Below are 12,913 nucleotides of genomic sequence, written 5' to 3'. Positions count from 1 at the left end.
TAATCCAAAGCATGGCGGATGAGCGGGAGAACCGATCAGCGGGGTTTAGTTCCCAACGGTAGTGGGGGAGGGAGTGGGGACTGCGCATCGACCGGACTCAAGGGGGTCGTTCGCATCCCCGGCTTCTTGGGCGGAGGCGGAGGGGGTGGTTTCTTCTTGCCCAGCGACGGTGGGCTTGCGATTGAAGGTCGATTCGAGCCCGTATGAGGCGGCGGCGGCGGTGGTGCCGGAGAGGATCTATTGTTATTATTTCCAGGCCGGTCGAGATAGCCATTGATCTTTCCATTGATCCGGTTCGTAATCTGGTACTTCTCGTTGACACCACTGATCTTCTTCTTGCCAGTATCAAGATGCTTCTTCCCGGCATCAATCTGATCGCTATGGCGATCCCGGAAGTCGTTGATGCGTGAGCCTATACTCCGTGTATTATTTGTTCCGCTCTCAGACGCAAATTGATTCTGACCGCTCTGGTGGCTTGTCATTGTGGTCCCTGGTGCGGGGTCCTCTTGACTGGTGGCAGCAGAGGTGGTCGACATCCTTGAGAACCGAGATTGCAGCTCGTTCACGGGGGCAGCCGTCCTCGACGAAGTGGGCGGTGCGCTATCTCTCCCGGCATTTGTTCCCCCGATACCTAAGCCAGGTACAGAGACGCCCGCCTGGCTCAGTCTCGAGGTCGCATGTTGATTCAGGAACCCGTGGGCCTCCGGTTCCGGTTCCTGTGTCGGGCTGTATGCCGGTGGCGGTGTCGACGGTTGGGACGGGGAGTTCCTTCTGGCAGGCAGCCGGGGCGGTAAGCTGGGCATAGGTCTCGAGCTGCTTGACGTTGTCGACTGCGCAGGAGAGTTGATACGTCGAACCGGGGGAGGGGGAAGGTTGTTGGTAGCCAGGCCAGTCGTGTCGGCAACATATGGCCGAGGAGGAGGTGGAGGTTTCTGGCTTTCTTGTTCTTGAGCATAGTGCTCAGCCTCCAGACGTGCATTTTGTTGTTGTATCTGCTCCTGTGAGAGAGGTGCACCCAGACCCGTGCGATCCGGTGTAGTTCTGTTCGGGACAGCAGCAGCACCATGGTAATTGATATGCTTGGGAGGAGGCCCAAAGGATGCGGGATCCTTCAGAGACGACAACGGACGAGATACATGCTCTTCTCGGGGAGTGGTGTCTTTGCCCTTGCCTAACCAGCCCGCCTAGACTCAGTCAGTTATTGAAGCATCGTAGACGGCGAGGAAAATGTAATTAACATACGACTTGATCAATACCCTTGAAGTCCCTCCGCCAGCTCTCTTGACCGCCATCTTTGCCTTTTGGATGCCATCCATCCTTCATCACCCCGCGGAAACCGCTCATTGTGCCGGTTAATTCTAGGGTTCGAGAATGGGACAATCGACTTCAATTTAAAATAAGAATGATCCCCGCTTCCATTGTTCCAGTTCAGACTCTGCAATAATGGGACTGTCACTCCGGCGATTTGCACGGCATAGCGCGGTCGTCATCGTCTCTACGGGCCAACGGCTAGCCGAGTGACTTATCATCACGTGAAGCGTCCATCTGATAGTTTCGATTCCTCAAAGAATAATAAATCAAGTGTTGCAGGTCTCCGATGCTGAGCTTCTCGAGGGATAGTCGACGTGCTCTTATGGCCCTTTTTATCCGAGTCTTCCCTCTTGTTCCTCTGCATGCTAACTACTAGCCTCTGAAGTATCCTTTATTCGGCCCCCAACACGTGACTCCCGACCAACATCACAGCCTCCGAGCCTCGTGAGATCGTCCTCTGGATAGAAATCCTTCGTTGCTTTCGATCCCATCCTAGTCTACGAGCAGATATTCTTGGAGCGAAGCTCGCTGAGCTTGAATTCTCTAGCAACAAGCTCAGCCTATTTATCTGTGTGGGTGGAGTTAGAAAGACGTAGGAGAAGCCCGTAGACAGGCTCCAACAGATACTTTAAATACCTTATTCACTCTCTTTCCGTGTGGTATCGTTCCACTTTCCTCAGCTGAGTAGAAGATGAATGACTATTTAAACATGGTCGTCGTAATCTATAACTAACTCTGGAAAACATTGCGTATCTCGTAGACCCGGACTGCAACTAAGCGCCTGCTCAGCGATACGCTAAGATTCTATATTTGGACCTGAAACCGTCTCACTCGGTTCACAACCGTCCTCGTGATGAGGACAACTACAGAGTAACAGTCACAGTGGTTTGCGCACGATTTCTCCATTACCATTTACTATATTCTCTAAAAGGTCGAAAACAAAAGTACAAAGGTCTGTAACTAGAACCAGGCTCGATCTCAAATATTGGACTACTTATCCTTGTCGATTAGTCGAGTTCCTGACCGCAGTGTTATCCTGAGCGCGCGCCTCTACCATGTAGATCGTTTTCGCTCATTGGCTGAGGTGACATACACCTCTCCTGTCAGCTTTGTATCCCAACGCGACGAGGGTGAATCCTGGCTGCGCCTCATAGGCGCTAAGATCTGATCTCTTTGTTCTCTATTATAATGCCAATTCATTTTTTCGCTCTCTCTCTCTCTCCCCCGCTTCGTGCTGTGTCCATTTTGCCCTGAACGTTCTGCTGCCCTTTGCGAACAACACAGAACTATGCTTGCGGAAATGCCTCAATATAATCAACATATATGACAAGAACTATGTGGGTTTTCGGTTATTTTCTTTGTGAGAGATGATACATCTTGGGGTGTGGCCAACAATAAAACGGAATTAAGACTGATCATCATACACATCACAGAATTAGCAGCTACTGCTTCACATTATTTCTCTAAGGATCTGCCTCATACTGCGCTTTGTTCTGATTAAGTATCAAAGCCCATAATATGGATTCCGAGGGCCGTTCACCAGCTTTCGGAGAAACCGACAGCACCACCGAGCAAGCACCAAACTGCGATGGATTTCAAAAAGTCCCATGCTTCAGGAGTCCAACACTTGGCTCTACTACATCACTCGGTCCGGACTTTACAGTAACCACACCCACAGCATCGCTGAATTCACTGTCCTCCTTGCCACAAACCGCTAGTTATAGCTTCGTCGGCACCTTGACAGATCCACCATCTGTGACCTCTTCACCAAACACAGTGGGACTAGAGACGCCTACTGCTGCTACAATTACATCGACCATTGCGCCTGTGTATACGACTGAGACGAGTCCATCTGAAACGGCTCCTAGCGATAGTAGTCCACATCCCAATACGAAAACAACAATCGCTATCGTTGTACCAGTCGTTGTTGGATCCGTTGCTATAATCATTGCAATCGTTGCCTTTCTCCTCTGGCGGCGGAGGAGGAACTCGAAAGCCAATAAGAACAACCGAGCTGCCCCTGGTCCTGAAATGAGCCGCGAAGCAGGACCGGTTTTTCTACCGGGAAATAACGGAGATAGAGGACAGATGGATGTAGGGTGGTCTCATGCTGCGTTCAGAGAATCTGTTCCACCGACTTACCAGCATCACAACATCTCTACTCCTATTATTCAGAGCACAACAGCGTCAGAGGTAACGCTCATGCATTCTCCACTCCCACCATCAAATGTTCCTTCTCCTCCTCCTCCTCCGCCGCCGCCGCCTCGATATTCGACTATATCTGCACGCGAGCGAAGCCAGATGTATAATGATGAGCGTCATTCAATCCTGACGATCGAAAATCTAGCTGCGCTTCACGGGTGGGAAGGTAGCGAAGATACGCGAGGAGTGAGAGATTCGAGAGACGAGGGCGCTCAATCACCTTTTAGAGACCCGTCTGATGGGACAAGTATAATATCGCCCGTTTCGGATATAGATAGCCCGACTGCGAGGCGACATGGTAATGGAGATGAGGATTCTCTGGTATCGTCGCTGGGCGATGAGCATAGAGGGAGTCATAGGATGCAATAAAATGGGGTGAAGGTGTATCTTCGTGATTATTCGTTCATTCATTAAAGAAAAAATATTTTTTTCATGGTGTTATATACTTAGTCTTTCCGGTCAGTGTTGTCTGGCATATTGTCTGTGATTGTATTTACATGTATATTGAATAGTTGTCTAATTTCTGTATTGACGTAGGGTATTGTCTTTTCAATGGCTGGATTCCTAGACTATCACTTTGTGGTGGATCAACTTTGCCTGGGCTTCTTGAATAGCCAGGTCACATTGTCGGTCGGTAGGATGTGGCCGAGTAGGAGGGAAATGGAGGTAAAGCCCGTTTTTTGTTTCTGAACAAAGGATGGAGGAGATTAACTGACGTATCATAAATTCGACAGTATTTCTCTTCTATTATCCTGGCCTGTTCCATGTATATATGCCTTCTCATAGTAAGAGCACTGTTTCCGAAATCCCACGGAGTTTAGACAACAGCAACTTCTTATTTTAACACTTGACCGTGATGTGGATTCAAAAGTTCACCGCTATGAATCATAAACCCGTCCCTCTGTCACCGAAAGTTGATCGCCTTCTCAAAGACGCGATGCATCTCCGGCGCGTCTGTGACCTATACTCGAAATTCTATGGCCATCCTCCCCTCTTCGAACGCATCTATGACATCGCGCATATGATCATCCATAGCTTTGGGTACATTGAACGTTCTAGTCGCCTGTACGGCCTTGACCCAGCCGGTATGCAGCGGTTGATCAGTACGCTTGATCACTGCGTTCTGCGAGTTGCGCAGTTAAAGCAGATCTTTCTGCAGATGCCCGACTCCTGGTTGTTATCCACTCGACAGAAAAAAGACCATATGAGAAGGGAGATGGAGGCTTTGGCGAATTCGTTGGTTGCATTTAAGCGCATCTATTTCTTGTTGGATGAGATTGATGCGCTTGTGATGGCTTTCGAGAAGGTCAATAGACCTGTGATCCTTTCGGGGTTGGGAATCAGTGTGCCGGCGTATTTGGTCAGATAGACATATTTGGCAGGTTGGTCGGTCACCAAAGGAGGCATATGTCAGTCAGACAGTTGATTTACTGTCCATATGTCATATTCTTTCAATGTCTCATACGTAAGGAACGGACTGAGGGCTGTATGTACGCGGAAATAAAGCTAGAGGGGCGTCTTGTATTGACCGCAGAGGAAGCATGCTTGGTGCATCTCCTGGCATAAATGACGCTGCTCGTTTCAACATTGGTTCCGTAGGGGAGATATTTTCGTGACTTGGGATCCCCTTGCCGCTGCTTTCCAACAGTGGTTTATCACTCATGGACTCTACTGCCCAGAGCAAATGCGGTCTCCACGGCTCGTCCAGCAGTTGCATTGTTTCATTCACAATAGTTTCATTCCATCCTCTCATCCACCATCGTTCAGGCGAATGGTGGACCAATAGGCAGAAATGTACTAATATTACAAGCGCCATCGGTCGCTTTTCTCGAATCGTTTCGACGTATTGTGACGAGACCAGATTCGCCCAACGCAGAGAAGGAAGCCACTCTCCCGGAGAGACACTAACAACCTCGAAACAGTCCCTCAAGTGCTGGATTGCATCAGTGTAGGTCTGGCGTTCATGTTCGTCCGCCGTAGTAGTCTCGTTAAGGATATCAAGTTGGCCAAGTGCTTGATATACTTCCGGAGGAACTCTAGGTGTATTCTCTCTAGTAGACCGTAACAAAAGGTGCATGACGGGTCCGACTTTCAACCAGGGTACCTGTCGCAAAGAATTTACAGCGTTATGGATCAACATAACAGACTGGACGAATCTGGTGATGGGATCTTGAACGTCGCAGATTTGATGATTCGGGTGCATTAAACCCAACTCGTAGAGTATCAGGAAACATGAAAACACAAGAACCGGCGTAGCGTTTTCCTGGGTAATGGTTTCAACCTCGGAGCGGAATGTTGCAAGTGCTTGGCATTGATGGGATGTAGCGACTGCGAGATATTCACGTCGCCTTTGTCGTTTGATATGGGCAAGGTGAAGAGCCGAGAAGCCCAGTAAAGAATGCAATGTGTATTTTGCTTCTTTTGCAGCAGATGGGATGAAGCTTCGCCACCGATCAAGCCTCTTGAGATCTGTCGTGATACTCAGTGTAGTGACCGTCATATAATGATGGAAAAGTGCTTGATCTTGTTGAGCTAATCCAGGGAACACTAGCTCGATGCCAGATCCAAAGGGTCGATCCAATCCATTCATAGAAGACATCTGGTGCATGTTGGGAGATGTTCGTGCTTCTGTAAGCGCTTGTTCTTTTGTGGATTGCTGTGTTTGGTAAGATAGCTTATCAATCTCGAAAGATATCTTTAGACGCCCGCTCTTGGAAGAAGCCGGTATTGTTTCCGAAATTGAGAAATGAGTTTTGAATACATTTCCATAATCGCATTCAATCCCTCGTCTGCTACAATTACCACAGCATGGGGGTCTTTCATCACACTAGGCAGATACATCAGCCTTGTTAAACATAGACAAGCAATGCCTCTAAAATGATTAATAGTGAACGAAGGAACACCCGGGAATAATTCCATACCTTTATCCTTCGCTTTTTACATTGCGCACATCCATTGCGAGACTTGACGTGAGTCCTTCGCGTGCCGCTCATTGCCTTGACGGTGTACTATCAGGCTGAAATCGAGATGTGCTGTTAATACAACGACCGGGTATTATCATCAATTCCTGGCTCTAGTGCTTAAGGACGGTATACAGAACATCACAAAATAGGATGAAAAATAGTTGACTATTCGGCAGATTTTAGCAAAGGTGGCTGTGCTTCGAAGCTCTCTGCAATCAATTCCAATCTTGAGAGACTGGAATCACGGCGAGACGGAACGCCGATCCCGACCGGACCCCGACAACTTCTACTCCGTACTAGGTATGTATGCAGTTTGCAATCTTAGCCTTATGCTTCTTTGATGTGGATACTGTACATTCATGGAAACTCTATGAAGCTCATTTGGTAAAGGCTGTCGAAGTCTAGTTTTATGAGACTCTGGATATGAGGAATGGACTGTTATATTTTCATGCAATGTTTATCAGCGATTCTCCGTCACAGCTGTTTTCCAACATTTTCTCCAGACTTTCAGTCTTACATTGATCAAATCAACTTTGACCCATTGGATCGGACCAGCTTTTGCTTGAGCCAGGGAATCTCCTCCAAGGAATACCGGTATGCCCGAAACAAGGCATTCGAATCTCCCGGGAAGATATTCGCGGTCACATCATCCGGGTAAGGGGCAAAATGAGGGTTGATATACTCCCAGCAGATATAACCATCCGCAGTAACTTCAAAGATACGGCCGAAGGCACTCTCACACAAAAGGGTGTTGCCATTAGCAAGTCTCTGAGCACTTCCCATGAATGGAGTAAAAAAGTAGAGCATCTGTGACCGATCGCGATACTCCCAGACGATCTTTTTGGTCGCCCGATCAACCTCAATTGCTCGAGTATATGTGATTGATTCACCGTTGCGAAAAGCACCATTATCAAAGATGAGAATGTTTCCGTTCTCCATCTCTGTAGCGTTGTGCTGCTGCGCCAGGACTTCGGATCCAACTTTCCAGACAATGTTCCCAGTGGATCTTTCAATGATAACGACAGCTGAAACTGATCGCATTGAGGCGAGAATGTGTTTTCCATCTCGCAAAGGCAGGACAGAGTTGATCAGAGGATAGTGCTCGCGCGTATAGTGCGCTTGAAGGGGATACTCGTCCCTCGACAATCGCTCGGAGACTTTCCATTGCCAAACGAGTTTGCCATCTGCATCAACTTCGTTGATTGTATCGGCGTAAGTGATCCCATCGATCTCACTTCCTGGCACTCCGCCGATGACCTTGGCTGAATCTTCCGGGGATAGAGCTTCGAGGGAGGTATAGAGAATTCGACCATCGCCGTAGTGATATTGGTCATGATGCCCTAAGGGATCAATGAATTGGCGAACGACATTTCCCTCCGAGTCGAGCTCGGACATCACTCCTCCACCATATTTATTGAAGAATGGGAACGGAAAAGGCCCTCCATCCGCCGTTGTCTGTTTGGGAGGTGGGCGAAGGGTGTTGACGGCAAGATTTCCATTCGGTAGAATTCTGGCGTGGCGGCCGATTCTGCCTGGGAGCTTCCAAGAGTGCACCTCCTTCCCATCAATGTCAATGAGATGAGCTGTGTCACTAGTCAAAGGACAGAAGAGGGTGAAGCCTCCAAATGAACGTTGCTTGTCTACACCAGTCAAGCCGACACCTCGTCTTTTGAGGGTGTTTTGTTCCATTGCCAGAGCGGACGGGGTGCTGTTGATGAACAGGGAAGAAGTTCACGTTGATACTGGAATGGTTGAGCCAATAACTCAAAATATTGCGAAGATAAGCATATGTTATATTTTTTATTCTGTGATACGGCTCATAAATGATAACCGGCGGCATCCCTACGGGACCGCGGCATACCGGCGGCTTGACAGCGGAGGCCCCCTTTATCAGGCTTTCATCGAGCTTGGAGATAGATAAGTCTGATAAGCACGTCATATTGGCTTTCATGGTATCTTCAATATCCTAAGATGTTGATTAAATGTGTTAATGAGTCGCCTTGTAATGTCGTGTTGTCGAAAATGTATAAAACTATTACTATCACCCAAGGGCATCGTCTAGAATCAAAATCCCACTTCGGCCATTTGATCCCCGAAGAACTCACTATTGATAGATCTTTGAGCTGTTTTCCAATTTTTGAGACATTATCATGGATACTACAGCCGAAAAAGGCTCTCTCAGTCGACATGGGGCTGACAAACTCAAGGATGAGACCACTCTGGACGAAACCGTTGAAGTTCCTGGCTATGATGCTGGTCTTCACTTTGAACCAGAAGAGGTTCGGAAGGCCTTATTGAAGGTCGATTTTCTCATTCTGCCCCCCATCGTGCTTTGCTTCTGCTTTCTACAGTTTGACCGTTCAAACATCGGCAACGCCCTGACTGACAGCCTGCGGAGAGACATCAACGTCGGAAACACAGAAGTCAACCTGGCACAGACGCTGTTTACTATTGGTTTTATCATCACAGAACTGCCTTTCAACATGATAAGCAAATATATTGGACCCGAACGATTTCTCCCTATCACCATGTTTCTCTGGGGTACTGTGACATGGTCACAAGCTTTCATGAAGAATGCAAAAGGCCTCTGCGCAACACGTTTCTTTATTGGAGCACTCGAAGGGGGATACATCCCGGGCTTTGCTCTTTATATTTCGAAATTCTATACAAACCAAGAACTTGCATTTCGGTATGCTATTTTCTGGGCTGCAAATAGCTTTGCTGGGGCGCTAGGTGGCCCCTTATCGATTGGCCTACTCGCATTTGGTGGAAGAGGCGGATTGGGTGGATGGCAATGGCTTTTTCTCATTGGTATGCGGAGTCCCTGAATGCACTGCAGTCCACTTCTGATCACTTGTAGAGGGAGTCTTGACTTGTGTCTTGGGCATCTTCGCCTACTTGTATTTCCCCCACAATGCGGCTCGACCAAAATCTCTATTCGGCAAATCGTGTTCACTTTTCACCCCTCGGGAGGCTTCTATACTCGTTACTCGGGTAATCTATAATGATCCGACGAAAGCACTCAGATACGGAAAGCCGGTCTTACCGTCACATATCTTGGATACGTTTAGTGATTGGAGATTGTATGGCCATCTTGTGGCCGCATTACTATCTATGGTCATGATATCGCCGATGAATACCTATGCGCCTTCAATTATCAAGTCCCTAGGATTTACTTCCCTTCAGGCAAATGGTCTTAACTCCGTGGGAAGCATATGTGCATTGATCTGGTCCGTGTCTCTTGCATTTAGCAGTGACAGGCTCCAAGAGCGTGGGTTTCATATCGCTGTTGGATACTTGTGGGGAGCCATTGGTCTTCTCTGGCTTGCACTAGCGCCAGAAAATGTCGAGAAATGGGTACTCTACGGTTCGTTTATTTACAAAGTAAAGGGAAATCAGATACTGATGATCACTTTAGGTGGGGTCGTCTGGACTCAAATGGGAATGGGAAGTGCACAGGCTATCAGCGCAGCCTGGCTTACTTCCAAAATGCAAGACTACAAGCGTCCAGTTGCTTTGGCTGCGTATGTCATATGTATCCAACTGGCGAATTTCCCCGGAAATCAACTATTTCGCACGCAAGGTAAGATCGATTCCGAGTAAAAAAAAGAGCATTCGAATAATATCTACAGATGCACCTCGTTACAAGTACGGCTTGACAGTAGCTGCTTCTTGCGCTATTGCGGCCACTGTGGTTATCCTGGTCTGGAAATTGCTGTACCGTTTGTTCGACGATGGAGACGCTGGTGTGGAGGCGAAGAATAGATCTTCTGAATATTGTGAAGCGCGCTCTGGCGTATAGTTGATATAGATACCTACTCACAATCTAGTCGAAAGATCAACTTGAGACTTGAGTGAATGCTTATCGTAATTCTTCATGACTCGTAATAAGAATGGTTCATGTTGATTTGTTGCTAGACGAAATCATTGAAGAAATGCATTGCTACTCAATGCTTTAGCTTACCACGGAGAGATAAATAGTACTCGATAGTAGAAAAACTCAGTAATTTTCCATACCAAGTGCTCGAATTTCCATACTTGACCTTCGTTCGCAGAGCACCACGTGATCAAGTATTGCGCCATTTCTTATCTACGGTCCATCGCCAATGAGATGACCATTTCCATTCACTCTGCAGACATTCGGTTATGAAGTTGTCATTGGGCCGCCAAATACAAATTGGATCAGGATCTTGTTATAATGCCACCTCTGCGCTCGGGAAGAGCTTCAAAAGCATGTGGCCTCTGCCGCAGGAACAAAACGCGTTGTTACGCCGGGGTTGGAGCTGGAAATACTTGTCTACGCTGTCATACTTTATCGCTTCCTTGCTCTCTAGAAGAGTTTCTTGAGCATGGCTCGTCTCGGTCTCTATCTGAGAGCCAAAATGAGCGTGACACTATGCACAGTAATTCAAATCCTAATAAGAACTCATCCACAGATGCAAGGTATGTCCTAAATCTTCTTTGGAACCTAATGAGCATAGATTAACACAGTTATCATAGACTTGAGAGGCTTGAAAGGACAGTTGAGGCTTTGGTAGATCGTTTAGACGCACAGTTCAAAGGCCGCGGAAGTCCCTCGACCTACACCACTATGCCTCGAACTGAAGAACCGGTGGCACCATCTGAGCCTAATCCAGCACCCGTTATTCTAATTCGCGATGCTGCTACTGACGCTGGAGTTGCATCCCCAGAGCAATCGGACTCACAGCTAGATTCTTTATCTGATGTGATTTCAACTGGACTGGTCACCTTGTCAACCGCCCATTCCTTGTTGAAGCTGTGAGTGTGGATCCTAACATGGCTTTATATTTGCTTACGTGACTAGATTTCAAGTTCATTACGGTCGATGGGTCAGATTCCCCGATAATTTAACAGCAGAGGTACTTTTATCTCAAGTGAGAAAGTCGCCGCTGCTGCTTTGCAGCATCTTATTAATCGCCGTGCAGCATACCACACAAGCTCTTGCGGATGAATTAGCACCACATTTATTTCGCGAAGCCAAAAGTCTGATTTCAAGAGCTCTTCTAGAAGTCCCACAGTCCATCGAATATTTTCAAGCTGCGTTGATCTTGAGTCTTTGGTCTACGACCATTGGGCAGCTGCCTCTGAGCATTGATAGCTGGCTCTTGAGCGGCTACGCGATTCAACAGGGATTGGCGAGTCCTTGTTTCATAGAAATATCCAAAACAAGCCCAATCTCGGATATAAAAAACGCCAATGTTGATGCATGGTGCCTCTGGAATCATCTATGTGTTGTTCATCTGCAGTATGGCCCACCTCTATCACCTCTCGAATAAAGCATGCTCATTATAATCCACAGATACTGTGTTGGTACACGCAGACCAGCAATGCTCAATCAGCAGCATGTTGACCACTGCCAATACATTTTCGAAAATGGGAATCTCACAAACTACGAAGCGAGAATGGTGGCCGAAGTTAAGTTGTACTGGGTCATATATAAGAAGTGTTGTCCACAAAGCCATCTAGTGGACCTCCCGGAAGCTGAGCTCGCTTTGAAAAACTGGAGAAAGGAATGGGCAAGTCTCTTTGGTGAATTTCTCCAAAGTCTATGGTGAATGCTTTGTTTTTGAGTACTAACAAGATTGTAGACGAGCCTCGTTCTCAGTTTCTCCAAATGGGCTTCCACTTTGCACACCTTCTCGCCTACTACCAATCTGCCAGGTATAATCGGTCCTCAATGGATGCATCAGTTATCTTAGGGATGATTGATCACGCAAGCACTATCATCAATCTGGCTATCGACACAACAGATGACCGTACCCGCCACCTCACAGACCATATTTACCATGTTGTCACATTTTCCGCACTCACGTTGTGCCGTCTTGTCCACGAATACGATGCGCAGCTTCTTGTTGAGAATGTCGATATCGATAGCCTAGATCGTCTTGTTTTGAAGCTCATTATTTGGCTTCGCTCAATTGGCTTGCCATGTCATGCCGCTCACTTGCTGGGAAATATTGTTTTATCACAGTTTAAGAAGCTGCGTTCAGAGACCAGTTCTGTATGTCATGATTTTGTAGATAATCCCGGACCGGACTATATTGCGCTATCGGGTCTAGAAGCCTCGCCTTTAGCATCCAATGTTGGCTTCATCTACCCTGATCTGATAGGATCGGAGTTATTTGATCTGGGTGATGGTACATGGCCCCAGTGGAGTTAGACACAGAATACAAGTGGAAGGACTCAGATCAACTTCTTTCCGGATCGGGAATACTGTAGGAGACACACTCACCTTCTATGAAGAGCTGTGGCTGCAGGCCATAAAAGACTGGTTTTTGTAGGTAAAGGATGAGTCGCCGCCTGTTATAAGCAGCCTGTTCAAAGAGATCTGAAGGGAAATCAGATACCAATATATAGTTTTTCTAGGATTACAATAAGCCTTCAAAAATAATGGTCAGGGCAAGTCCTTAATTAAG

The 12,913-nt window shown here is 47.3% G+C and overlaps 7 protein-coding genes across 7 annotated transcripts; 4 read left to right on the top strand and 3 right to left on the bottom strand.

Annotated features, from left to right (window-relative positions):
- Positions 1 to 35: 35 nt before the first annotated feature.
- Positions 36 to 1,344, bottom strand: C8Q69DRAFT_443767 (hypothetical protein; the record flags this gene model as incomplete). Its single annotated transcript, XM_028628944.1, has 2 exons — positions 36 to 1,184; positions 1,243 to 1,344. 2 exons carry the CDS (start codon positions 1,342 to 1,344, stop codon positions 36 to 38), a joined length of 1,251 nt encoding a protein of 416 aa, XP_028485673.1.
- Positions 1,345 to 2,502: 1,158 nt separating this feature from the next.
- On the top strand, positions 2,503 to 3,974 carry C8Q69DRAFT_228294 (hypothetical protein). Its single transcript, XM_028626367.1, has 2 exons — positions 2,503 to 2,648; positions 2,745 to 3,974. The coding sequence occupies exon 2, from the start codon at positions 2,830 to 2,832 to the stop codon at positions 3,880 to 3,882; it is 1,053 nt and encodes a 350-aa protein (XP_028485672.1). The 5' UTR covers positions 2,503 to 2,648; positions 2,745 to 2,829; the 3' UTR covers positions 3,883 to 3,974.
- C8Q69DRAFT_228295 (hypothetical protein) lies at positions 3,975 to 4,927 on the top strand. Its single transcript, XM_028626368.1, has 3 exons — positions 3,975 to 4,179; positions 4,248 to 4,298; positions 4,385 to 4,927. Exons 1-3 carry the CDS (start codon positions 4,066 to 4,068, stop codon positions 4,880 to 4,882), a joined length of 663 nt encoding a protein of 220 aa, XP_028485671.1. The 5' UTR covers positions 3,975 to 4,065; the 3' UTR covers positions 4,883 to 4,927.
- Positions 4,928 to 4,972: 45 nt separating this feature from the next.
- On the bottom strand, positions 4,973 to 6,121 carry C8Q69DRAFT_443764 (hypothetical protein; the record flags this gene model as incomplete). Its single annotated transcript, XM_028628943.1, has 1 exon — positions 4,973 to 6,121. One exon carries the CDS (start codon positions 6,119 to 6,121, stop codon positions 4,973 to 4,975), a length of 1,149 nt encoding a protein of 382 aa, XP_028485670.1.
- A 696-nt stretch (positions 6,122 to 6,817) lies between these two features.
- On the bottom strand, positions 6,818 to 8,427 carry C8Q69DRAFT_463537 (ASST-domain-containing protein). Its single transcript, XM_028630380.1, has 2 exons — positions 7,758 to 8,427; positions 6,818 to 7,688 (listed from the first exon to the last, which is right to left on the bottom strand). Exons 1-2 carry the CDS (start codon positions 8,163 to 8,165, stop codon positions 6,999 to 7,001), a joined length of 1,098 nt encoding a protein of 365 aa, XP_028485669.1. The 5' UTR covers positions 8,166 to 8,427; the 3' UTR covers positions 6,818 to 6,998.
- A 199-nt stretch (positions 8,428 to 8,626) lies between these two features.
- On the top strand, positions 8,627 to 10,278 carry C8Q69DRAFT_491286 (putative vitamin H transporter; the record flags this gene model as incomplete). Its single annotated transcript, XM_028632140.1, has 4 exons — positions 8,627 to 9,287; positions 9,337 to 9,843; positions 9,895 to 10,059; positions 10,109 to 10,278. 4 exons carry the CDS (start codon positions 8,627 to 8,629, stop codon positions 10,276 to 10,278), a joined length of 1,503 nt encoding a protein of 500 aa, XP_028485668.1.
- Positions 10,279 to 10,613: 335 nt separating this feature from the next.
- C8Q69DRAFT_463532 (hypothetical protein) lies at positions 10,614 to 12,871 on the top strand. The gene is made up of 5 exons (XM_028630379.1): positions 10,614 to 10,919; positions 10,977 to 11,255; positions 11,302 to 11,742; positions 11,797 to 12,026; positions 12,086 to 12,871. The coding sequence occupies exons 1-5, from the start codon at positions 10,675 to 10,677 to the stop codon at positions 12,655 to 12,657; spliced, it is 1,767 nt and encodes a 588-aa protein (XP_028485667.1). The 5' UTR covers positions 10,614 to 10,674; the 3' UTR covers positions 12,658 to 12,871.
- The last annotated feature ends 42 nt before the right edge of the window (positions 12,872 to 12,913 follow it).

This window comes from Paecilomyces variotii, assembly GCF_004022145.1.
Source record: "Paecilomyces variotii strain CBS 101075 chromosome Unknown C8Q69scaffold_4, whole genome shotgun sequence".
In the NCBI taxonomy this organism is placed as follows: domain Eukaryota; kingdom Fungi; phylum Ascomycota; class Eurotiomycetes; order Eurotiales; family Thermoascaceae; genus Paecilomyces; species Paecilomyces variotii.
Note: the sequence above shows the minus strand (reverse complement) of the source record. Positions and strands in the feature narration are given on the sequence as shown.

What these genes read in the sequence shown, in the direction of transcription:
- C8Q69DRAFT_228294 (XM_028626367.1), top strand. Translation starts at nt 2,830, where the DNA reads ATGGATTCCGAGGGCCGTTCACCAGCTTTCGGAGAAACCGACAGCACC.
- C8Q69DRAFT_228295 (XM_028626368.1), top strand. Translation starts at nt 4,066, where the DNA reads ATGGCTGGATTCCTAGACTATCACTTTGTGGTGGATCAACTTTGCCTG. An exon ending in CGAGTAGGAGGGAAATGGAG is followed by an intron (nt 4,180 to 4,247) that starts GTAAAGCCCGTT and finishes TAAATTCGACAG; the next exon opens with TATTTCTCTTCTATTATCCT. An exon ending in TGTATATATGCCTTCTCATA is followed by an intron (nt 4,299 to 4,384) that starts GTAAGAGCACTG and finishes TGGATTCAAAAG; the next exon opens with TTCACCGCTATGAATCATAA.
- C8Q69DRAFT_463537 (XM_028630380.1), bottom strand. Translation starts at nt 8,165, where the DNA reads ATGGAACAAAACACCCTCAAAAGACGAGGTGTCGGCTTGACTGGTGTA. An exon ending in TCTATACCTCCCTCGAAGCT is followed by an intron (nt 7,689 to 7,757) that starts CTATCCCCGGAA and finishes GGGATCACTTAC; the next exon opens with GCCGATACAATCAACGAAGT.
- C8Q69DRAFT_463532 (XM_028630379.1), top strand. Translation starts at nt 10,675, where the DNA reads ATGCCACCTCTGCGCTCGGGAAGAGCTTCAAAAGCATGTGGCCTCTGC. An exon ending in GCCCATTCCTTGTTGAAGCT is followed by an intron (nt 11,256 to 11,301) that starts GTGAGTGTGGAT and finishes TTACGTGACTAG; the next exon opens with ATTTCAAGTTCATTACGGTC. An exon ending in CTATGTGTTGTTCATCTGCA is followed by an intron (nt 11,743 to 11,796) that starts GTATGGCCCACC and finishes TATAATCCACAG; the next exon opens with ATACTGTGTTGGTACACGCA.